This window comes from Cicer arietinum, chromosome 5, assembly GCF_000331145.2.
Source record: "Cicer arietinum cultivar CDC Frontier isolate Library 1 chromosome 5, Cicar.CDCFrontier_v2.0, whole genome shotgun sequence".
Lineage (NCBI taxonomy): Eukaryota > Viridiplantae > Streptophyta > Magnoliopsida > Fabales > Fabaceae > Cicer > Cicer arietinum.
Genome location: NC_021164.2, coordinates 3,454,743 through 3,479,906, shown reverse-complemented (window position 1 = coordinate 3,479,906; position 25,164 = coordinate 3,454,743). Strand labels below are relative to the sequence as shown.

General features: G+C 30.2%; 2 protein-coding genes and 1 long non-coding RNA gene across 5 annotated transcripts in view; 2 read left to right on the top strand and 1 right to left on the bottom strand.

Moving 5' to 3' along the window:
• LOC101513170 (putative disease resistance RPP13-like protein 1) overlaps positions 1–3,437 on the bottom strand; it is a 4,173-nt gene extending 736 nt beyond the window's left edge. Inside the window, exon 1 of the mRNA XM_027334971.2 lies at positions 7–3,437. Coding sequence (XP_027190772.2) covers positions 7–2,657 — 2,651 coding nt within the window. The 5' untranslated portion in view covers positions 2,658–3,437. The remainder of the gene's footprint in view (positions 1–6) is intronic.
• Positions 1–3,559, top strand: part of LOC105852063 (uncharacterized) — a 6,018-nt gene extending 2,459 nt beyond the window's left edge. For all 3 annotated transcript variants that reach the window (XR_003473012.2, XR_003473011.2, XR_012163165.1), the window contains one exon: positions 3,436–3,559. This is a non-coding gene — a long non-coding RNA (uncharacterized lncRNA). The remainder of the gene's footprint in view (positions 1–3,435) is intronic.
• Positions 3,560–18,105: 14,546 nt separating this feature from the next.
• LOC101513493 (phospholipid-transporting ATPase 1-like) lies at positions 18,106–24,890 on the top strand. The gene is made up of 7 exons (XM_004499549.4): positions 18,106–20,176; positions 20,547–20,856; positions 21,424–22,102; positions 22,208–22,331; positions 22,819–23,038; positions 23,871–24,329; positions 24,442–24,890. Exons 1-7 carry the CDS (start codon positions 18,538–18,540, stop codon positions 24,662–24,664), a joined length of 3,654 nt encoding a protein of 1,217 aa, XP_004499606.1. The 5' UTR covers positions 18,106–18,537; the 3' UTR covers positions 24,665–24,890.
• Positions 24,891–25,164: the final 274 nt, after the last annotated feature.

Below are 25,164 nucleotides of genomic sequence, written 5' to 3'. Positions count from 1 at the left end.
TCTTTCCCTTGCTTTGTCCGGCAAGTTGCTTCAAGCAATGGACAATCAGAAATACTCAGTACGGAAAGAGAGGAAGGCAACCCTTCCTCTGGCAATGACTTGAGCTTCGGAGCGTATGAAATCTGAAGGTTTTGGATAAAGGTGAGATGTTGGAGCCACTTTCCATCCAAGCATTCTATATAATCAAGTTGGTAGATGTGTAGCGACGTGAGAGAAGAGGGTAGTAATGGCATTTCCATTTTAATCATAGAAAGACATGTTATATTTTCCAAACTAAACTCTATATTCCACATAATTCCCCCAATAGAAATTTTCCTTAAATTGATAGGTAAACCTTCATTGGCAAAATGTTGTAGATTTGGAAGGTTAAAAACTCTCAATTCTTGAAGGCCAATAAGAGTGCTCATTGGTTCTGGTAATGAGTGAAGCTTGTTACACTCGTGCACACCGAAACGAATGAGGTTAGGAGTGGGCAATCCACCTGGGGAAAATGAATCCAGTTCATTGCAACATCGTATTTGGATACTTTGAATCAATGAGAGACTCAGTGATGCATCTTTTGCAATGGAAATTGATTTTAGATTTTTGCAACCCTTAATATATAAATTTTCAAGCACAGGAAGAGAGCCCAAGGTAAACGACGTCATTGAGTTACAACTGTATTCAATTGACAATTGCTCAAGTGATGTGTAATTGTGCAAGGATTGATGAGGGAGGAATTCAAGATTCTCACAATAATCTAGAGATAGAGATTGTAAGGTTTTGGGTAGACCGTCTCTTGGGAAGGAAGTCAAAGAGGGAAACCGGACTAATGTCAATTTTTGGAGGCAATTGAGAGGAAACAACAAATGGCTAAATACATCTGATGGCCTTATAATAAGGTTTCTATTATCACCTGAATGCCTTGCCTCCAATAGTATATCACATTCCATTAACTCAAGTTCAATTAAGGATGGAAGTGTGCTTGGTATGTTCCCTTTGAGTTTTGGACATTTATCCACTAACAGACGTTTTAGACTAGGAAACTCTATAGTTAAGTTCCATTCCTCCCACTCTGGCATATCGTCAAATTCTAGAGTCTCTAAGGAAGGAAATGGTTGAAATGAAGGACAGTTACGTCCATAGAATTCAGCACCAACATACGTTATAGATGCCATCCAATAAATGCAGAGTTCTTTCAGACAATGTAATTGTCCAAGGGGTGGCAGTAATGTGCAATGATTACAACCACCGATGCTCATATTCACCATGTTTCCAAAGGATGAATCTCCCAACCATTTTGGGAAGTTGGTTCCACCATAACCTAAAATATGGAGATTCTTCAAATTTGTTGAGGGTCGCAATTGTTCTATGACCAAACTTTGAATTTGTGAACCTTGAGTAGTGGTGCCTTGAGGATCCCATTGTAGTACCAACTGGTCAATTTGTTCTTTCGTCTTCAAATTTGAATGAAAAGCATCAGAGGGATCAATAACATTTTGTAGCTTTGAAATATTAAGATTCCCTTGTAGATGGGGAAATTTTCCCAGTTGTGCAATCTTCAGTCCATCATGTTGTTTGTTGACAATAAAGTTAGACAAAGTTTGAAGATTTTGTAGTTTTGTAATTTCTACATGCATCTCTTTCAATAGAGTGCCTCTAATGTCAAGATGGCATAGATTCACCAAATTTCCCATGTCCTTAGGCAATTCAGTGATATTTGCGCAATTGGTCAACAACAAGGTTTGCATATTGTAAAGCTTGCATGTCGCAGAAGGCAACTTTTCAATCGCAGTGTAAGAGAGATTTAAGTATCGTAGGTATATCAAATTTCCAATGGAGTCAGGCAACTCAGTGATGTTCCGGTAGTTTGACATAGACAAAACACGTAACTTTTTCATTGTGGGCAAAAAGTCACGCATTACCTTGTCTGATACGGAACAACAAGGTTGCGACCACGAATGTGATACTTGTATTGGTAAGGCCAAGAAGGTACGTAGACCTTTTAATCCATACAATTTATCAAATTTATTGTATGAGTCATATTTGCCTTTATTGTATGACACATGACGTACCTTTTCATGTATTTCCTCTTCGTCCAACTTGATGCAATATGGAGATGAAACCATTGTAGCTAAATCATTAATGAGGTCATGCATTTCAAAGCTTGCTTCCGTATCATCAATTCGTCGTTGACGTATTAGTGACCTTGACACTAGTTCATCAAAGTATTCCTCTCCTACTTTTTCCCAATTTTTCTTACTTTTGGACTGATGTACTAAGCCTTCTGCAATCCATAACTTGACTACCATCTTTTTTTCAAACTTGGAGCTCTTTGGAAAAATTGAACAATATGCAAAGCATCGTTTTAATGGAGCCGGGAGATAATGATAGCTCAATAACAAAGCTGGTTGCACCTCAATATTTTCCAAACTCCAAATGTTACTTTTTAATACATTATTCCGATCATCCTCTGATGATTTAGTGCGAAGAAGACCACCAAGTGCTATTGCAGCTAATGGTAAGCCATCACATTTCTTAGCAATTTCTTTGCCAATCACTTCTAGGTTGGCCCGTTGCCGGAAATTACATCCTCCAAATGCATGTTTGGCAAGTAAAGACCAACACTCATCACTTTCTAGAGGTGTCAAATAGTGGATTGGAAGAAAGGTTTGCATAGCTAGCGCAACTCTCTCGTCTCGAGTTGTGATGATGAGCTTCCCATTTTTCCAGCCTTAAAGATGTCCTTTAGATTGTTCCAATCGATATAGCGTCGATCCCATATATCATCCAATACAAGCAAAAATTTCTTATGGCTTAAACTTTGCTGCAATTGCACTTGTAGAGTATTCAAGTCACTAGTATCAGTTCTTTTTAAGGTGACAAATTCAGCATGTGGAGTCTTCAAGTTATTGGTATCAATAGTTCTTGAAGTAACAGATTCAACAAGAGTTTTAGTGACCTGAACAATATCAAAATCTTTTGAGATATATGCCCATCCTTTCAAATAAACTTCTCTTTTACTTCAATATCATTGTAAAGGAGTTTAGCAAGGGTTGTTTTACCAATCCCTCCCATGCCTACAATAGAAATTACTCCTATTTCTTTGCAACCATCACCATCATTTTCTAACAACAAAAATTCTTTAAGTTTTTTTCTGTCACCATCTCTTCCATAAATAGTTGATTCATCTACAACAGAACCTGTAGGAGTTCCATGCCAAAATCTACATGAAACATCTTCTTTCAATCCTAGTATGTGACCCTTTTGTGCAAAGTGTTCCAATCTTTCAAATAATGTTTGCATTTCAGAATTTATCAATCCATAATAAGATTTTTTTTAAACCAGAAGAAAATATATTCTTCACCTTAGATTTTACTGTTTGTTGGCCTTGATACTCAGCTTTTATTTTGCATCTTAATGCTTCTGTGTTGATTTTGTCTAACAAATCATCAGCTTCAAAGACAACAAACATCTTTCAAGTTATCTAGCCAATTTTTGACAGCATGGTTTGTGATCTGTTTCTCTTCAGCATCATTTAGTATTGCTTGAAGACTCAACAGTGTTGTTTTTAGCTTTTCAAGAAGTAAAACATCAAGCTTTTTGCATCTAAAGAAGTTCATGAACTCATGTGAAATGGTCTTTTCTAACAACACCTCCACAAAAGCTGATAGGAATGCTTCTGCAACAATAGTTGCCATAAAGTTTCTTGCTTGAGAAGACTAAGAAAAGGTTTACAAGAAAAGTAGTATTGTGGTAAACTATTGCTTATCTTAGTTTTTCTTTACGTGGCTATCATTTCATTTGTTCAATAGAAATAGTACAACTTAGTTTTTCTTTACGTGGCTATCATTTCATTTGTTCAATAGAAATAGTACAACGACAATAATTTTAAAAAATTTAATTAATTAAATATAATTAATATATTGGTATTGAATGTAATTAATATGTGAGTGCCGTGTGTGACTGTGTTTAATATTTACATATGATAGATATTGAAATGAAATATGCTTTCAATTAGAAATGTGGAGGCTATATTGATACTTGAGGGTTACTTTTGTACCATATATTGTAAATGAATTATATTATAAAAGGACAATAATATAAAAATTTATCAGATTGCAAATGTGAACGCATTCAAAACCTTTATGATTTGTAAAGAGTAAAACATTTTATATTTTGCTTATTTAATAATGGATTAAATATATTTTTAATTTTTATAAAATAATTTTTAAATTTTAGTTTTAGTTTCTGCAAAAATAAAATATAACTTTTAGTATGTACAAAATTGTCCATCAAACAGATTTGCCGAAACAAATGACGTTTCAGTGTTTTAAAATTCTTGAATGATTGTTTATAAGTATATTTGGATTATTATAAAAATTCTTTCAATTTTTGATAAATTAAATATGATTTTTTTTTTAAAATATAAATAACTCAAGATAAAAGTAACCAAAATATATACTTTGAAATCGAATTTTAAACTCATTTTTTTATAGACAAATTTATCATAATAGTGTAAACATGTCTACAAAAATTCATTCAAAAATAAATAATGAATTAACAATATGGACTAAATATGTAAATATGATAATTTTTTATATACTAAAAGTTATATCTTTTTTACAATGATTAAAGTTGAAAAGTTAAAAATTTACAGAGACAAAAAATATATTAAACCTTTGATAATTGAGGTTGTTAAAAAATGTGTTTATGAATATTGAGAAATTATTCATCATACAATTGTACAATGTTATGCATTAATGTTTACTCCACTCCCCTGCTTTATACGGTAGATTAAGTTAATAGTAAAAATTTGGGTTGGACGGCAATGATAATTAGGTTTAATAGAATGAGAAGTTACATTTAAGGCAAAATATATCCCGATGTATTTTATGTTTCTTGAAAATAACAGTTTGATCTTTTATATTTTTTATTTAATACATATGTCCTTTAAGTTTAATTTAGTTTCCTCTTAGTTCCTTTAACTTTTTCCTTTTTTGATTTAGTCTTTTAAGTTAGATCATGTTTACATCGTTAATCATTTGTTTCAATGTAAACAACGACTAATGCAATTAAAAGCATTTTATCATTGGAAACTCTACTAAATATTGCAATCATAAGTCTCTCGTACTATCATTTAGAAAACAATCATCAAATCCTATAAACACTCTTTATTTCTCGATTTTCTACAACCATTTAGATACATATATAGCTTCTAAAAATCTGATAATAAATATCTATTCACATAATCAATATCATTAATTTCATTCACTTGTAAACTAGCATGAATAGTCAACTTATTGTGTTGTTTAGATTTGATCTTAATACTAATTTAAGAAAATTATCGAACTTAATGGACAACATGTGTAATTTAATATAATTTAAAGGCTAACAGTGAAAGTAAAATATAGCTTAAATGACTAAATCGATAAAATAAAAAGTTAAAAGGATCTAAGTAAAAACTGAACTAAATTTAAAGAATATAAGTGTTACAAAAAAACTATGAAGAACAAATTATTATTTTCGTGAAACATAAATGATCTCAAGATGAATTATGCCTACATTTAAAAGACCTATATATATAGGAAGAGAAGCAAATGTCATATTTAGAAGAAAAACTAAAGACAAATTAATAAAAAAATATTTGACTTAAATATAATTTTGATCTCTTATCTTTTATCTAACATTAGTTGTGGTCTTTTATTTTTATTTAGATTCATTTTGATTATTTATCTTTTATAAGTGGTGTATTTTAATACTTATCACAATCACAACAAAAGTTATAATAACATTCCGTATTGAAATATCTTCTAACAATTGTTAATATGTATCAAATATAATATTTCTTAAAAAAAATCCATTTAATCCAATAATAAACTTTCACTTGAAAAAATTATTCATGTATATTTTAAAATATATATAAACTCTTTGAAACAAATGACATTTATTAGAGTTTATTATAATTTCACCTCATCCTTATTAAGATTGTATACTTAACTCCATAACTGATTCAAGATTTAATTCAATAGTTCATGAAAATAATTACACATTTGTTTGAAGGAGTTATGATGAAAATGACTAAAATATATCACTTATATAAAATAAAAAACTAAAATAAAAAAAATAAATGACCAAAACGAATATTAGATAAAATATCAAAATTATATTTTTGTAAAAATACACATATAATCTTTTAAGTTTAATTTAATTTCCGCTTAGGTCATTTAATGGTGCAAACAAATGGAATTTAAAAGATCAAATTAAAAAAGAAAAAAAAACATAAAAGATCTATGTAAATATTATATTTAAGTCAAGATATTTTGATAGAGATAATCTTGCAAATTAATACAAGGTGTATAGGTGTATAAGCTCAAATCCACTCAAAACTCTATCCTAGTATAGAATTTCCTGTCTTCTTTTGGAGTATTGTCCAACTAATTGATCGATAGTTCATATAAGTCAAGCTAGATTTTCCATGAAATTTTCATTTGATGTGATGTAATAATGAATAATTGCACACATCTTCGTTGTGGTTGGTTTTTATGCTGGATTTGATTGAGGGTGAGGAAGAAAATCATATTTTTCTCTTGACGTGTCATTTTTTTTTTAATAAAAATAATTAGATGAGTCACATTATGAGATTTACTAGTTTTAGGATAGATTTAAAATTTTAGAGTAGTGAGAAAAATGCTTTTATAAAATTCATCAAATGAAGTATTAACATGAGTTGAAACAATTATGGAATCTTTGGTGGAAATAACTAATTTTTGAGAGTTTTTTTTTTCCATCCTTAATACTCTTTGGATTGATCAATTTGAATGTATATTTTGACAAAAAAAAACACTTAAACTAGTTGATACAAATGTGTATTTTAAAAGCTTTTGAAAACATAAGAGATGAGAGAAGAAATTACCCTAATTTTTTCCTTGTTATTTCATTTTCATAAATTCTACAAGTTTGTTATAATGTTTTAGCATTATATAATTAGTACTTTGAGAATCAAATTAAATATGTTGAGTGATAAGAATTTTCACCCTTAAAACTTTTTTTCTCTTTCTTAAAAAATACACACTTAGTCCAAGAGATAAAAAACACTATTAATTCTTAAAGTTTTTCAAGTAAAATGAATGGTTTAAATAAATTATATAAGCATAAAAGTATATTAGTAGAAACAGGGGTTGAATTTTTGTTTTATTATTTAAAATAATGATAAATACTACTATAAATTCACATACACAACTGCAAAGTATTGATTTGAAATGGTGATCCTGATTTTAATGGTGTCTTTGCAATGCAGGAGTGAACTTGCAAAAACAATTAGGCCCTGCTCGTTTTTATAAACTAAGGCCCATTGAATAACTTTTTTGGAGACATTTTGAAGGCAGTAGACATTTTGCTTTATACTTCCAATTTTTTATTTCTATCTCCACATTTTAATAAAAATTTAATTTAATTTTTTATTTAATTTTAAATAAAGTCAAATTTTATGTTTCAAAAAATCTAAAGATTTTTATTTTGGAACACAAATGTGTTTGAAAGACTTCAAAAATATTTTTAGGAACATAAAGTTTGAATTTTCTAGAAACATTTATATTTTCAATTTTTTTTCAAAATTTTCGAAAAGATTTGTAATCTAAAAAAATCATTTTTTAAAGTTTTTTGATAATCTGTTTAAATTTTCTAAAATACATTTGTTTACTAGAATTTTTTTTTTAAATTTTCGATACACAAAATTCAAATGTTATAAAAGACATTTGTGTATCGAAAAATTTAAAAAAAAAATTCGATACACAAAGTTCAATTTTTTTAAAACACATGTTTTAAAAATTAATTTTTTTTTAAATTTAGAAATCAAGTTGAATTTAATAGGATATAATATTAAAAAATTAAAAAATAAAAAGATAAAATAAGTAGTTTGTATAAAATGTGAAGGTAGAAGTATAATCTGAGTAGCGGGTATAATTTTCATTTTTTTTAACACAAAAATGGAGTATGAATTTTTTTTATAAAAAAAAAAGACTACTAAATTTTACTCGTTTGGGTATGTGCTATCGAATAATTTATTCTGTTTGGATGTGCAATTTAAAAATGTGAGTTTTTTTATGGTCATAGTAGAGAAAAATAGAACCTGAAATAATTTGAAGCCCCTTATTTAAAAATATTTTAATTTACACATTTTTTTTCAAATATTATTATAGTTTAAAGCGGTTGGTTACTTTCACAAGGCCTAAGAAACAATTTCATACTCATGCTTACTGAAAAGGAAAGCATTTTTTAGTTCACTATAATTAAAATTAAAATATAATTTTTTTAAAAGGTTACAACTTACAAGAAATTTTGTTTTTCTTTCAAAATACAAAAAGACACAAATAAAATAATCATCCAACCGATAAATAGTCAGAGTTTAGAATTTAGTTAATTTAAAATAAAAAATTAGTAAAGTGAGTGATCAATATTAAAAATAAATCATTTTTGTCTCGCTCCATGCAGCATACCTTGTGCTGCTAAGTGTAGTCATATTAAAAAAAAAAATTATCTTTAATTTCCAAAAAGAAATATTAGAAATTAGAAAGAGGCTGCTACTTGAGCAGACAGGCAACAATTATAAAAAACTAAGAGCAAGCTAGCATAGCAGCCCCTCTCTTGTCATTTTTCATGCAATAATTGCATCCAACAAACTCATATATTATATTATATTATATTATATTATATTATATTATATTATATTATATTATATTATATTATATTATATTATATTATATTATATTATATTATATTAAATCAACTCAATTTTATTTTTTACTCAAGAAGTTATAATATAATATACTAGTATCGAAATAGAATAATCAACCAAGTTATTAAATACTATAAATTAGTAACTGCAATTCACAAAATACTGCACGTGAAGGTTGCTTTTAATTAAAATAAGTTACAATTTTTTTAATTTTATTTTTATCCTTGATTAAAAACACTATTAAGTAAAATTAAAATATTATTATTTTTTAAATATTATCTTTTATTAAAACTACTTAACTAATTAAGAAGAAGAGATCGTATTTTTGAAGCTCCCAAATTGAGAAACTATAATAATCAATTCTTACAATACTTTTTAGGAAGTCTAGGTTGGTGGTTTGGATGGAGTTGGAGTGACCAGAAAATCATGAATTAAACAATTATTTCTAATAAAATTAATAACTAATTAAATATTGATTTTTTTATAAAAAATATTACAATAGTTTATCAACTTCAATGGTTGGGTTTGTTCCTCAATTACCCGTGCAATAACAAAAATAATAATAATAAAAAAAGTTAAGATTAAATAAATTTTAAATTCTTATAAAATTTTAAAATTTCCTTTTTTTAATCTATGTAAAAATCATGTTATTTAGTCCTTATAAAATTATTATACAAGTGGTTTTTTAATTTATTGAGTCAAAGAATATACGATCGAAAATAAATAATTATGCCTTGAGTTGCGTCCTATCTTCATGTGCATCAATGCATTGGCCTATGAAGGAGTTAATTTATAAATATAGAGATTTTTGAATGTATTGGAATTAAGCAATACAAAGAAAAACACAAATAAGAAAATCATTAGCAAAGCTAAATCATGACAGAAAAAGAGAACAACAAGATAGTGAAATAACCATATGTGTGACAGTAAAGATTGGATTTTTGAATTTAATGATAAGTTTAGAGAATCAGTAAGATTGGGTGATAATTCAAAGATGGTGAATAGTGGTAAATCTAGTATCAAATTGAAAATTGATGGGTTGCCTCAAATATACACATGTGTATTATATTTCTGAATTGAAGAATAACTTGTTAGAGCATAGGTCAGCTCCAAAAAACAAGGGTAATTGTGGTGTTTTGGCATGATGAATGCAAGGTGTTCCATGAAGAAAATGGACTAATCATCACTAGTAAAATGATTGCAAACATTATGTCAGCAAAAATATGCCAATGAGGTCCTAGAGAAGTTTGGGATGGATGGCAATAGCGGTTGCCAATCTCATTGTGCTTGGAAGCAAATTGTCCAAGGAAACTAGTGGCTAGTTTTTACATTCAACAAGGTACAAGCAGATAGTTGGGAGCTTAATGTACCTTACAACAACAAGACCTAATTTGATATACAATGTGAACATGGTGTGAATATATATGGGTAAGTTAGATGAGATGCATTATTTAGCAGTCAAAAGGATACTAAGATACCTAAACGGAATTACAAATTTAGGTATCGTGTACAAAAGAGAATGAGCAAGTGAACCGAATGAATTCACCGACAGTGATTATGCAAGGAATATACATGATAGAAAAAGCACATCTAGATATGTGTTAATGCCTGAAACTGATGCAATATCATGGTCCTCAAAGAAGCAAACAATAGTGACTTTGTCAACTATTGAAGTAGAGTTCATTGCTACACTGTGTATGGTTAAGAAGAATCTTGGAAAAGGCTAGGACAACAACAACTAAAACTATTAGCTATTAGTAGTAATTGTTTTCTAGTTATTCAATTAGGAAGTTAGTTATTGTAAATGAAGTATAACTAACTTCTAGATCAATGTATAAATAAATAAGGCATTCCTAGAGTGAATAAAAAAAGTTTTGCCAAATTAACTTCTTTATCAATCTTACAATTACACGTGTGAATTGGGAGAAATTCCCCTAATTCCTCCCAAGTTGACTTGAATTTTGTAAAGTATGTAGTTAAAGATAAAGAACTTTGATGACAAGAAATAATATCATTCTTCAATTGAAATATGTGTTGACCATTGTTCTGGTGGAAGCGCATTTGAAGATCATACCAGATTTCAAATGCATAATTGGAGTAGATCACAAAAGTTTGAATTTCCTTTGTGATTGAATGGAGAATCCAAGACACCACAACGATGTTGTTTATGTGCCAAGCCAAGATCTGAGGATCTTCCTCAGCTAGAGGAGCAATATAACCATATGTAAAACCAAGTTTGACCCATCCAGAAAGCACCATGATCAAGGCACGACGCCATGATCCATAGTTATTTCTAGTTAGAGGATGATAGACGAGGACGAGCCTAGGGTGATTGTTATTGGCGATAAAGAAATAATTTCCATGATTGTTGTTGGCGAGTTCAAGATTGATATCAACCATGATGAATAGGAATGAACAAGATAGAAAAGGAAAAATAAAAGTAAAAAAGAAAAGGCTTAATTGCAGTGTTGGTCCCCCTATTTTAGCTGAATCGTGAAAGTAGTCCAAGTTTTGATAACTTGATTATTTCGAATGAGTTTAAAGTAAATGAAAGTGACAAATGTATTTACTACAAATTTGAAAATAACATTTGCACTATATTATGTCTCTATGTAGACGACTTACTCATATTTGGGTCAAACATTCATGCTGTGAATGATGTGAAATCATTGTTGAGCAGCAACTTTGATATGAAAGACCTCGGAGAAGCAAGTGTAATCCTCGGAATCAAGATTACTAGGTCAGAAAAGGGAATTTCTTTGGATCAATCTCACTATATTGAAAAGATCCTAAAGAAATATAATTACTTTGACTGTAAACCTGCTTGCACACCTTATGATCCCAGTGTAAAACTTTTCAAGAACTCTGGTGAAGGTGTTAGACAAACTGAATATGCGAGCATCATTGGCAGCCTCAGGTATGCCACTGATTGTACTAGACCCGACATTGCCTATGTCGTGGGATTGTTGTGCAGGTTTACCAGTAGACCTAGTATGGAGCATTGGCACGCTATCGATAGAGTCATGAGATACCTTAAAAGGACCATGAGTCTCGGATTACACTATGGAAGATTTCCTGCTGTCCTTGAAGGATATAGTGATGCTGATTGGAACACCCTATCAGATGACTCCAAGGCAACCAGTGGCTATGTTTTCAGCATAGCCGGTGGTGCTGTATCATGGAAATCAAAGAAACAGACAATATTGGCTCAGTCCACTATGGAGTCTGAAATGATAGCACTGGCTAATGCTAGTGAGGAAGCAAGCTGGTTGAGATGCTTGCTAGCAGAAATCCCTTTGTGGGATAAGCCGTTACCAGCTGTGTTGATCCACTGCGATAGTACCGCGGTTATTGCAAAAATTGAGAACCGTTATTATAACGGTAAGAGACGAAAAATACGTCGTAAGCACAACACTGTTAGAGAATTACTTTCGAAAGGAACTGTTATTGTGGATCATGTACGCACTGATGAAAATTTAGCTGATCCTTTGACGAAAGGATTAGCTAGATAGAAAGTCCAAAATACATCCAAAAGGATGGGACTAATGCCTATAGATAAATGAGTCACTTATGATGGTAACCCGACCTAAAAGACTGGAGATATCAAGAATTAGGTTCAATGGGTAATAACAAGTCATAGTGATATGAGATGAACATGCTATGTTTAAAATGAGAAGCATGATTCCTGAAGCGAAAAAGGATGAGATAATAGAAACTCTTAATGAGATCTATACTCCATATGGAGTGGGGTACCTAGTGGCTACAGGAGTACTCTTGATAGACTCACCTACGTGAATGTGGAAGTGGGGGCCGCTTCCTATGGAATTTCGAGGCAGAATTCCTAGAGCGTTCACTAGACTGGGATACACGTGCAGGGCCCTAAATGCACGGGCTTTTTAGAATACACCTAATGAAAAGGTTGTGTGTGGGTTTGATGTCAGAGATAGAGTTCAAAACTACGGTTACTCTTGTTGAATCTGAATCCTACTCGCTATGCAAAGGTTCAAGTCGAAAGACACCTTTGTTTATGCACAATCTTATAGAAGCGTCTGACGCTATTCAAAAACATATTTTTTAAGTTCAAGTGGGGGATTGTTGGAAATGATGAAACATAATTGGCATTGATGATGGCTTTAATGTGTGAATTGAAAAATGAGAAGTCCCACATTGGAGGGAACACACTCATTTATGACATTTATAAGGAGTTAGTTTCACAATTGGGTTGGGCCCCAAGGGGCACCGCAATTTTGTGAAGGAGGGAGAACGCAAGCAAACGGACCACCACACGCGCGCGCGCGCCGCCGCCCTCCCGTCCGGTCGGCTCGGTCCGGGTTGTGGTGTATTAAAGTTTTTTTAACAGATGGAAATTAATTATTTATTTAATTAATTAATTGTTTGCGATATGTCACATATTACGAAACTGCCATCCACAAAGTCAAAGTTCTGATTCATTCAAAACCCTAAACAGACTAGTCTCTTGTGCTTTGCTCAGTCAAAACCCTAATTTGACTTAGCTTTGACTTAGCTTCAGATGTTTGCCACGTCAAAACCCTAAAGCTGAGTCTTTCCCACGGTTTTGACTTTTGCCCGGTCAAGGAGCCTTGTCAATCACGTTTCCTATTTCTGAGGCACTCTCCTGGTGGCCAGTAAATGGACTTAGTGCTCTTGGATCCCCCCTTTTTTCTCAGATCCAGTTGCTGAACTCATCTATAAATAGAGAGCTCACCTCACTTGGAAAAGCACACCAAAAGCACTCCGTATCTGAGGCTTTTCTCACTTCTCCCCCTTATATTCTTCTTCTTCTTCTTCTTTTCTTGAGTAGCCTCCGTGCTATATTTGAGTAGCCTTCGTGCTATATTTGAGTGTCAGTCTATCGACTGCCATACAGAGGGTGTAATTCTAGAACGGTTTTCTACAGTGCAGTAGAACTCCGATACAGTGAATCTGAGCTGTTTTATCCTGGGGACTTCGTGGTTGATAGTCTGCCTTGCACAATTTTGGGCAGTGCCTCGAAACGTCTTAAAGAGAGCGACCTAGTCCGCGACTCAACCCAGTAATATTTTCGGTGGCATAAATTGTTTTCAAAGGTTTTCGAATTTCAAAAACAACAGACATTAATAAGAATTAAATTAAATGATTGTACGTCATATTTTTTAAATTTACCAATGAAATTGCATATTTTCTTTGACAATGCTTCAATTAATATGTCTAGAAAATAATCCCAAGTGCATTAAATTTACCTTGAAAAATATCAACCTTAATAAATACTTATGAAAATATCCATTTAGCTATTTACAAATAACAAAGTCAATTAATCTAAAAGTGACATTGATAATCTAAAAATACATTTTATTGGAGAACTAACTATATGTTTCATCCTCATTTGGTTATGGAGATCGATTTCCCAAATTATTGGGTAGACGTGATTATTGAGAATTAGCAACTTAGTATAAACATCCTAATTGACTTTAATTACATAGTCTTCTTAGTTAAAAATTCTTCAAAAATATAGAAATCACATTGCTATAAACAATTTAGATACATTTTAGATGCATGCAAAAAAACCTATTAATTAAAGACATTTTAATTAGGAGAGGAAAGAAAACCTAATTTTAGGGTTGGAGTTCGAATGGTTTTAAAGAAGAATGAGTAAAGTCATTGTATGAATTTTTTGTAGTGGTGATTAAATAGTGGGGTTATTATGATGAATGTACGATCAATATGCATAGACGACTATGAACATTTAATATGAAAACCATTTATTTTCTCATTTAAATTGCACGCATGAGTATATATTTAATGGATTAAAAGAAGTTTGGTGGAAATTTCACATTTATTAGTTTAATAGGATAATAATAATAATAATAATAATAATAATAATAATAATAATAATAATAATAATAATATTGTCAAGACACAGTATAATTAACAAACACATCCTTTAAAAAAATAGATGCATCTCTATGCTTTATAAAATAAAAAATACAACGAAAAATAAAAAAACACAAAAATATCCTTTAATGATTACAAAATAGAAAGAGGTACGATTCGTACGAAGAAACAAATCAAACGATTAAGAATAAAGAACATGAACAAAACAAGCAATTTTTATATTGTACTTCTCAAATTGTAAAAACACAATAGGGATAATTTGATAATTAAAATCCAATACACCCCAAATTAGAGAAAAAGAAAAATAGAAAAAGAGGTTGGAGTGCAATGAGTTCTATCATATCTCCCTTCAATTTACTCATTTTTTTTAAAACAATACAGCATCATTTCATATCACCCTCTTTTATTTCACCAAATTTCTTTGATAATTTGATCCAAATAAACCTTAAAGTTATGTTGTTAAACTCTTATCACTAAACTAACATTTTAAAAATCTTTTTATATATTATTAACACAATATTATTACAAATTAGTTATATGTCTCGTATGATAAAGAGATTGCGAAGATACTTAATGTGTTAAGGTTCAAGTTGGAACCCCTAAATTATTGATAAACATATAATAAAATAAGATTATCCTCTAAAATGAATTATATAAAAAAAAAAACAATATCAAATTATATTAAGAAAGGTAATTGATTACATTTAATCTCAATAAAAAAAATTAAATTTATTATTTAAATTACCTTCAATGACTAATAAATTGGGTCATTAGAAACAGAAAAGAAAACTAAATTTAATAAGAGATATCACCCACATAATTGATCATAATTTATTGACTAACAGTACATAAAAATTAAACTCAAATTTAAATATATGTTAAATATTTACATATCCTATGATGCTCAAATGTCACAAGAGATAACTTTATAGAAGATAACAGTTGTTGTTAGAGCGAGTGCAATTGAGAATAACTTTAGAAGATAATTCTTTTCATGACCCTTGTCAAAAGGTAATTTCTTCAATTTTGATTTTTCGTTTTCTGCCATTTATGTTTCCCATTTCCCCCTAATTTTCTTCCCAAAATTGAGGCACGAGAAGGACAGAGCCAAACTGAAATACCACTTTCACAATCTAGACCCACTCATAAAAATCAAATGATATCACAAGAGATACTTGTCCAAGGAGATGCATCATCAGAAAACTAGAAAAAAAGAATGACAATTCAAGGATTGTATTGCAAATTTTAATGATTGTAGGGATCGAATTGTTAGTAAGTGACCAAATTGAAATACCACTTTCACAATCTAGACTCACTCACAAAGATCAAGTATTATCTCAAAAGGTACCTGTCCAAGGAGATACGTCATAAGAACTAAAAAAAAGGAATGATAATTCAAAGATTGATTCGTGTTTTTTATCTTGTTAATGTTTTGCGATATTTTGGATAATGTAATTGACACTTATTACTTATTAATCTCTCTTTTAGATGATCTACTTGACACTTATGTGAATGATGTTATAGTATAATTGATGCTTATTACTTATTAATTGATATTTATTTAGAGAAATGAACTTCATAAATGCATTTTGGTATTTAGTTTATTTAAGAAAAAGAATATTTCATGGGCTAATTTGCTTATAATTGTAATTATTTGAAGATCTATTTGTTTATAAGTTAAAAATTTCAAATACCAAATTAAATATTTTATATTTCTCAACAACAATGTTACATAAACATTTAACTCATTTCTCCCATATCAATTGTTTAAAATACAAAATTATAAACATTATTGCTAAAATAGACTTCAAAAAAATGTTCTTGGTCTATAAAGAAGTTGCAGTTATATATTTCATCCGAAAAAAATTAAAAAAGTTGGAGAAGGGGCATGAAAAGTATTCTCTTCTAAAATTCTTTTTAGCTGCAGTAATTTTAACAACAATTTTTCTTTCAAAATGACATTTGAGAATCATTAAATTCAAACTTTTACCTATTGAAAAATAAGAATAAATAGTTTTTTATTTTTTCATTTTATAGGAACTAAGCACAATGAAAGAGGAAGAATATATGAATTATATAAATGAAGATTTTTAGAAAAAGATATGAAATCATGGAAGAAGAACAAAATAAATTTATATAGATGGATATGTTACCGTTACAATGATGACAAAGTTTCAGTTTTTTATAAAACAATTGAGTTGCAATTTCATTTTCAAAATCATACAAATTTGTTCCCTCGTATTTTAAAAATTGAGCAATTTAGTGATCTATGTCTTACATGACACTGAGTTGACTAATCGTTGGCTTGCCATGTAAACACGTCGACCTCGTTAACATAACAAATTAACAAATGTATTATATATCCGACGTCTTTTACTTTTAAGGTATTATTTGCTTATTTTCAAAATAATGAGATAAATTAGGACCCTACAATCTGAAAGAGTAATTTAATAATTTATTTTTTAGTAATTTTATTTCAATTATCACTATAAGAGAGAGGGTATACATTAACAAACTAGTTTATTGTTAAGTACTACTGTCAAGTTAATTATTTATCATGCATCCAGCCAAAAAAGTGAAATTATTTAGTGTACATTATTGTAATTCCCTACAAGTACAGTCCACTTAAATTAAATTAAAATAATGAAGTCAAACAATAATTCCATGTGTGCAAAGTTAATCTTCTCGTCAAATTGAGACACCTAAGAATTGAATATTAAAACTTCCCAGCAGACTTTCTAGAACAAACACCAGGACGAACGTGATTTGTTCATGACTATATAGATTCAATAATAATTCTCCTTCCTCTAGAGGAAAATGACTTTTCATAAATAAATAATTAATTATGATTTTAATTTTCTAACACGTGTTATCTTCTCTTTTTGTGTAGAATTATCTACTTCATTAACTTAATTTCTACATTTACAATATTTTTAAGAGATTTAAGGTAATTATTCACTATTAATATAAAATTATTTTATAACAACAATTAATCACATACTAATAACAAAGAGTCTCTTTAATACCAACAATGATTAGTTGTTATATCATTTTTAATCTCAATTTTTAAATCATCAAAAAATTATAAAAAATTATTAAATTTTATCTCTCTAATTAAAATTTCGTTGTTAAATGTAAAAAATTCATTGGTGTTAATAAGTAATTACATTTGTTAATCCACTCTAATTTTAAAATCTTGATAAATTTTAAGACTAACGTATATAGTATAATTGTATATAGTATAGTTTTTTTACATTAGTCATTATCAAAATAAAATCTCTTCAATTTTAATTTTTTAATTAATAAATTCGAGTTTTTTAATTAACTCCTAGTTGTATAATCCACATTTTGATCCTTTGAATCTAGTATGAACTCCTAAACATTATGACATTAATCAAAGACATAAATACACATAAGGTTGGTTATGAAATATTTAATATGTGAATATTTTGTCGCCATCCATTACGACTTATTCTTCATAATTTCCTTGCAATGCCCGCCATAGACTTACCACCTTTGACCTTAATCTCTCTTTCTCTTCAACACGCTTATTCTTCTTCTTCTTCTTCTTCTTCAATATTATCAACACCTCTTTTTTCTTATATACTTTGTTACATACTCTTCTCAAACTTTCTTTTTAAATAAATAACTTCCACAATATTTTTTCCTCTCATAACCAACTTCATTCATTCTAACTTTCTTTAGTTCTTTGGTTTTTTTTCTTCTTTCTTTCAAGTCTTTTATATATATACATGTTATTAGCATTATAATAAAATTGTAAAGTGTTATTCACATGTTTGAATAATATCTACACTGAAGCGTCTTTTACTAAGGACAAAACTGTGAAAACTACTTACACAGATTACACAGATTCAGAACAGACAATACCTCAAAAAAGTGGTGCAATCGAGTTGAAGTCGAAAACTCGGATGGATTCTAAGAGGCCACTTTTGTTACAATCTCCAAGAACACCAAATGATCAAGAATTTCCAACAATTCCAACTTTTCCTGAGCTACCAAAATCAAAGTCAAGTTCAAGTAACACAGTAACATTTTCTGGTGTGGAAAATTACCAAGTTGAGAAAAACAACAACTCTTTAAACTCATCATCATCAAGTAGAACTACTATGTCAATTCATTCCATTCATTCAAGCAGTAGAAACAATTCTGTGAAAGAAATTAGTAGTTTAAGTCATTCAGGTTCAAAGTTCATGAGGTATGGTTCAAAAGGTGGTTTTGATTCAGAAGGATTAAGCATGTCACAAAGAGAACTTAGAGATGAAGATGCAAGATTGGTTTACATAAATGATCCTGAAAAAACCAATGAGAATTTTGAATTCTCAGGAAATTCGATCCGAACTGCGAAATACTCGATTCTCACTTTCGTTCCGAGGAATTTGTTTGAACAGTTTCATAGAGTTGCTTATGTTTATTTTCTCATCATTGCTATTCTCAATCAACTTCCTCAACTTGCTGTTTTTGGAAGAGGTGTTTCAATTTTACCATTAGCTTTTGTTCTTTTTGTTACTGGTGTGAAAGATGCTTTTGAAGATTGGAGAAGACATAATTCAGATAAAGTTGAGAATAACAGGTTAGCATCAGTTTTGGTTAATGATAGTTTCATAGAGAAAAGTTGGAAAGATATTAAAGTTGGTGAAATTGTGAAAATCAAAACAAATGAAACAATTCCTTGTGACATTGTTTTGTTATCAACTAGTGATCCAACTGGTGTTGCTTATGTTCAAACTATTAATCTTGATGGTGAGTCAAATTTGAAGACTAGGTATGCGAAACAAGAGACAGGTTCAAAGGTTCAACAGAGGTTTCATGGTCTCATTAAGTGTGAGAAACCTAATAGGAATATATATGGATTTATGGCAAATATGGAAATTGAGGGTAAGAAGTTATCACTTGGATCTTCTAATATTGTTCTTAGAGGATGTGAGCTCAAGAATACTAGTTGGGCGCTTGGTGTCGCGGTCTATTGTGGCCGCGAGACTAAAGCTATGCTCAACAGTTCTGGAGCTCCATCGAAGAGAAGTAGGTTAGAGACGCGGATGAATCAAGAAATTATTATGCTCTCATTCTTTCTTGTGGCATTGTGTACAATTACTTCTGTTGGTGCTGCGGTTTGGTTAAGGCGCCATAAGGATGAGTTGAATCTGTTGCCTTATTATAGGAAACTCGATTTTTCGGAGGGGAAAGTTGATGATTATAAGTACTATGGTTGGGGATTGGAGATATTTTTCACATTTCTTATGTCAGTTATAGTTTATCAGGTCATGATTCCTATTGCGTTGTATATTTCGATGGAGCTTGTTCGCGTTGGCCAGGCCTATTTCATGATCGAAGACGATCGATTGTATGATGAAGCTAGTAATTCAAGGTTTCAATGCAGGGCTTTGAATATTAATGAAGATTTGGGACAAATTAAGTATGTGTTCTCAGATAAAACTGGTACACTTACTGAGAATAAGATGGAGTTTCAATGTGCTAGCATTTGGGGAGTTGATTATAGTTCAACTAAAGGTGGCATGGAGAGTGAACAAGGTGAATTCTCAGTGCAAGGTAAGATTGATTTTTCTTCTTTTACTCATATATATAGGTCTTGTCTGTTATCTGTCATATACTAGTATTTTAGGCTCAGCCTGACTTTTATGAAAGTATAGTATGACATGTTAGTCTATTTAACGACCAATTTGAGCGGTAATTAGAGGCAGTAATAAGCTAAGTCGAGTTAGACTTTGCATATATAAGTCTTTTCTGTCACTTGTCGTTGGCTAGTTTTTTAGGCTCAGCGTGACTTTTTTGAAAGTTTGATATGACCTGTTAGCTTACTTAAAGACTTATTTCATATTAATGTCTTTAAATAAGTAATATAAGTAATATGACTTATCTTTAAATAACTTGTTTATTTTCTTTTATTGTATGGTGTTAGTTGATGGAAAGGTGTTGAAACCAAAGATGAAGGTGAAAGTTAATCCAGAGCTTTTGCAATTGGCAAGATCAAGTGGACTTGAAAATAAAGAAGGGAAAAGAATTTATGATTTCTTTCTAGCACTTGCAACCTGCAATACTATTGTGCCTCTTGTTGTTGACACACCTGATCCTGATGTCAAGTTGTTAGATTATCAAGGAGAATCACCAGATGAACAAGCATTGGCGTATGCCGCGGCGGCCTATGGCTTTATGCTTATCGAACGAACCTCGGGTCACATAGTCATTGATATTCATGGAGAAAGACTAAAGTAAGTTTGTTACTAACAAACTTTCTATTTCGTAATCGCAATTGCAACTGCATTAGTCACATTTGTCTGCAATTTAAACCCTTCTGTACGATTATTAGTAGAGAATCATAAATTTATTTAAATCTTGCATATGCTACATAAGTGCATGCATTTCTTGAGTTCCTTCTTCTCTAGCTATGTAATTGTGTGATTCACATAGTAAGACCATATTTAAATAAACAACTTAATTACGCGTTTATATATAAGTTATTTTTATAACACAAGATAGAATAAAGTTAAGCTGTTTTAATAAACTATCTTGGAGAGTTTATAGAAAAAACCTAAAAATAACTTGTATGTCGTAAGTTGTTTTAATAAGTTTTCCAAAAACAGTCTCACAGGTGCTTATACTAATTGACAAGTTCAAATAAGCCAAGTCAAACAGGTCCAAATAAGTCAATCCAAACATACCCTAAGTTTACTTATCTTGATAATGATTAACCAATATCATGAAATCTTCTATAATATGATGCAAACAAACACTGAGTATCCCAATTCTAATGAATCTTCTCATTATAATCATTGCAGGTTCAATGTCTTAGGTTTACATGAATTTGACAGTGACAGAAAAAGAATGTCAGTCATATTAGGCTACCCTGACAATTCATTCAAACTTTTTGTCAAAGGAGCAGACACAACAATGTTTAATGTGATAGACAAATCACACAACATAAACTTAATAAAATCCACAGAAAATCATCTTCACTCATATTCCTCCCTTGGTTTAAGAACACTTGTCATAGGAATGAGATCACTAAATCATTCAGAGTTTGAACAATGGCACGCAGCTTATGAAGCAGCAAGCACTGCTGTTTTTGGAAGGGCTGCAATGTTGAAGAAAATCTCAAACAATGTTGAAACCAATGTTTGCATATTAGGAGCTTCTGCTATTGAAGATAAACTTCAAAAGGGTGTTCCAGAAGCTATTGAATCATTAAGGAATGCTGATATTAAAGTTTGGGTGTTAACTGGTGATAAACAAGAAACTGCTGTGTCAATTGGTTTTTCATCAAAGCTTTTGACAAGAAACATGACACAAATTGTTATTAATAGTAACAGTAAAGTTTCTTGTAGAAAAAGTTTGAAAGATGCACTTGAAAGGTCTAGAAAACTTGTTGATGATGATGATGCAAGTTCAACACAAATTGCTTTGATTATTGATGGTGGAAGTCTTGTACATATTCTTGATAGTGAACATGAAGAAGAGGTTAGTTTCATTTTATCTTTGTGGAATTACTAAACAGGTTTAGAGTGAATTTGTTGATGGTGTTTTATTTGCTGATTTTTGACTACTTATGTGTTGATTATTCAGCTATTTCAACTTGCAAGTTTGTGTTCTGTTGTTCTTTGTTGTCGAGTGGCTCCACTGCAAAAAGCTGGTATTGTTTCACTTGTGAAGAATAGAACATCTGATATGACACTAGCCATTGGAGATGGTATGAATTCTTCTCTTCACTTGTTTCAACATGACAATTTAATATATCTTTGGTCTCTAATATATTAACTTTTTTTCGTTTTAGTTCCTGTAAATTTTTGTTTCATTTTGTCATCCTTGTTTTGTATCATGTAGACTACTTGAACATTAACCACATATAACAAGGATTAAGTTGAAAATAAGTTTATTACAAGAAAAAAAAAACAAAATAACCATGATTAGAATGAAACAATTTGTTTACTGGAACTACGAAACAAAAAACCTCTAACGAACCGAAACAAAAAATAGGTATATTACATAGACTAAAAACACACTTCCTCGAAAATGAAATATAAATAAAAGAATATTTGAAAAGTTGATGTTTCTAATCTAAATTTTAAATAAGATACATCTAACTTTTCATATAACTAATATATTTTTACTAGTCTAATTTATGTTCTTTGTTTTATATTAAAGAAAACATACTGATGTATATGTATGTGTTACAGGTGCTAATGATGTGTCAATGATTCAAATGGCTGATGTTGGAGTTGGTATAAGTGGACAAGAGGGTAGACAAGCAGTAATGTCATCAGATTTTGCAATGGGGCAATTTAGGTTTTTAGTTCCTCTCTTATTGATACATGGTCATTGGAATTACCAAAGGCTTGGTTACATGATTCTATACAACTTTTACAGAAATGCTGTCCTTGTTCTTGTCCTGTTTTGGTAAGTTATAATCCAACTAATGTTATATCAAAAGTTATTTAGACAAAATATTATTTTTCTTTTTTGGTTGCTATTGGTATGTCCAATATAGTGATGAAGAAGTAGTTTAGTATTGCTGAAATTGACATGGGTTCCATATAAATTTTATATGAGACCTGCTCAAATTTAGTGGGATTTATATAAATTTCAACCAATAAAAAAATAGTGTTCAAATATGTGTTAGAGGGTGTGTCTTTAGCATTATTCAAAATATTATACGAGATACTATTAAAAGAGGTTTAGAGGCCATTGGTTTGGAAATAGACATGATTTATTATCTATGTAACACCGACACTTCAGATTAAAGGTGTGTCTGATGTCTAATACGTGTAGGTGTCTGACACCAACACATATAGTTATATATTCAATAACTTTTATTTTTTCAAATTATTATTGATGTCGATCTAACGATGTGAGTATCGTGTTTAGTATTCATGTTTGGGTTTGTACTTCATAGTTTATATCGTAACACTATGGAGTCATTTGATCCTTGTAGCCTTTCTTACTTAGTGAAATAAAGTTTGATTATTATTGTATTGGTGTGTTCAATATTCTCCTATAGTATGATAATAACCTATGCAGCACAAACACTTTAAATTAAAAACATATCTGGTACTCTACATGACATAACACTGGCACATATTGCTGCATTAAATAACACACTGATGTCTACGTGTCAGTGTCAATATTGTGTTCGTGTCTGTATCACCGTCTAATATATAATAATTGTATTTTTATGTAGTATTTTACCATGTTAATTAATTAGACATTGTTGTGTGCCTTTGCTTTTTAGGTATGTACTCTTCACTGCCTTTACATTAACAACAGCAATAAATGAATGGAGTTCAACATTATACTCAATAATCTACAGTGCACTACCAACAATCATTGTTGGAATCCTTGACAAAGATCTTGGTAGAAGCACTCTCCTAAAATACCCTCAACTATATAGTGCTGGCCAAAAAAATGAAGCATACAACAAGAAATTGTTTATATTAACAATGATTGATACATTATGGCAAAGTATGGTTATTTTTTGGTTTCCACTATTTGCATATTGGAAAAGTACTATTGATGTGGCAAGCATTGGTGATCTTTGGACACTTGCAACTGTTATTTTGGTTAATTTGCATTTGGCTATGGATGTTGTTAGATGGTATTGGTTGACACATGCTGTTATTTGGGGATCTATTTTTGCTACTTTTGTTTCTGTTATGATCATTGATGCTATTCCTCAACTTCCTGGTTACTGGTATGTATTTACTATCTATCTCTTTTTATATACTTTTTCTTTATGCATTTAAAATTTTATACATTGCTTATTTATATAGAGACTAATATTTGAATCTTCAAAATTTTGACAGGGCCTTCTTTCATGTTGCAAGCACTAGATTGTTTTGGTTATTGTTGCTTGGAATTGTGATAGCAGCATTGCTTCCACGTTTGGTTGTAAAATTTGTTTACCAATATTATTTTCCTAGTGATATTCAAATTTCTAGAGAAGCTGAAAAAATGAGACAATATCAGAGAATTGTTGAAAGTGGACAAATAGAAATGCTTCCTGTCTCAGATCTTCAACATAGATAAGAGAAGTGATTTTGTTTATATTTTATTTTTTTGTTAATTTTGTAAAGTTGCATATTCTTTAGGATACTTTTGGAGGATTAATTTTTGTATGTTGCGGATTTAATTGTTAGCTATCCGAAGGATAGTTTAATTTATTTATTATTATTAGACTTTAGAGGTTTGTTGTATTTTTTGTGTGTGTCCATAGCATGATTACAACAGATAATGAAGTTAGTTGATTACATTACATGATTTATTTATTTATTTGAAAGTTAATGCAATTTGAAGTTATGTGATTTGTACATTGTAATTGGTGTCTCTTTTTAAGAGTAATTGGTGTCTTTCTATATATATATATATAATATTTTGTATAAAACACATCATTAATAACAACTGCCTCATCAACAAAAAAAAAAACTTTAAAATTGAGGGATTGAAAAAAATCTTGAAAATATTAATAGAGACTCCTATAATATAATATGATGAACTTTGAATCCTTACTTGCTAATAGAGGTATTTAT

Coding starts and splice junctions, on each gene's coding strand:
- LOC101513493 (XM_004499549.4), top strand. CDS start 18,538: ATGGATTCTAAGAGGCCACTTTTGTTACAATCTCCAAGAACACCAAAT. Junction 20,177..20,546: donor AGGTGAATTCTCAGTGCAAG/GTAAGATTGATT, acceptor GTATGGTGTTAG/TTGATGGAAAGGTGTTGAAA. Junction 22,332..22,818: donor GACACTAGCCATTGGAGATG/GTATGAATTCTT, acceptor TATGTGTTACAG/GTGCTAATGATGTGTCAATG.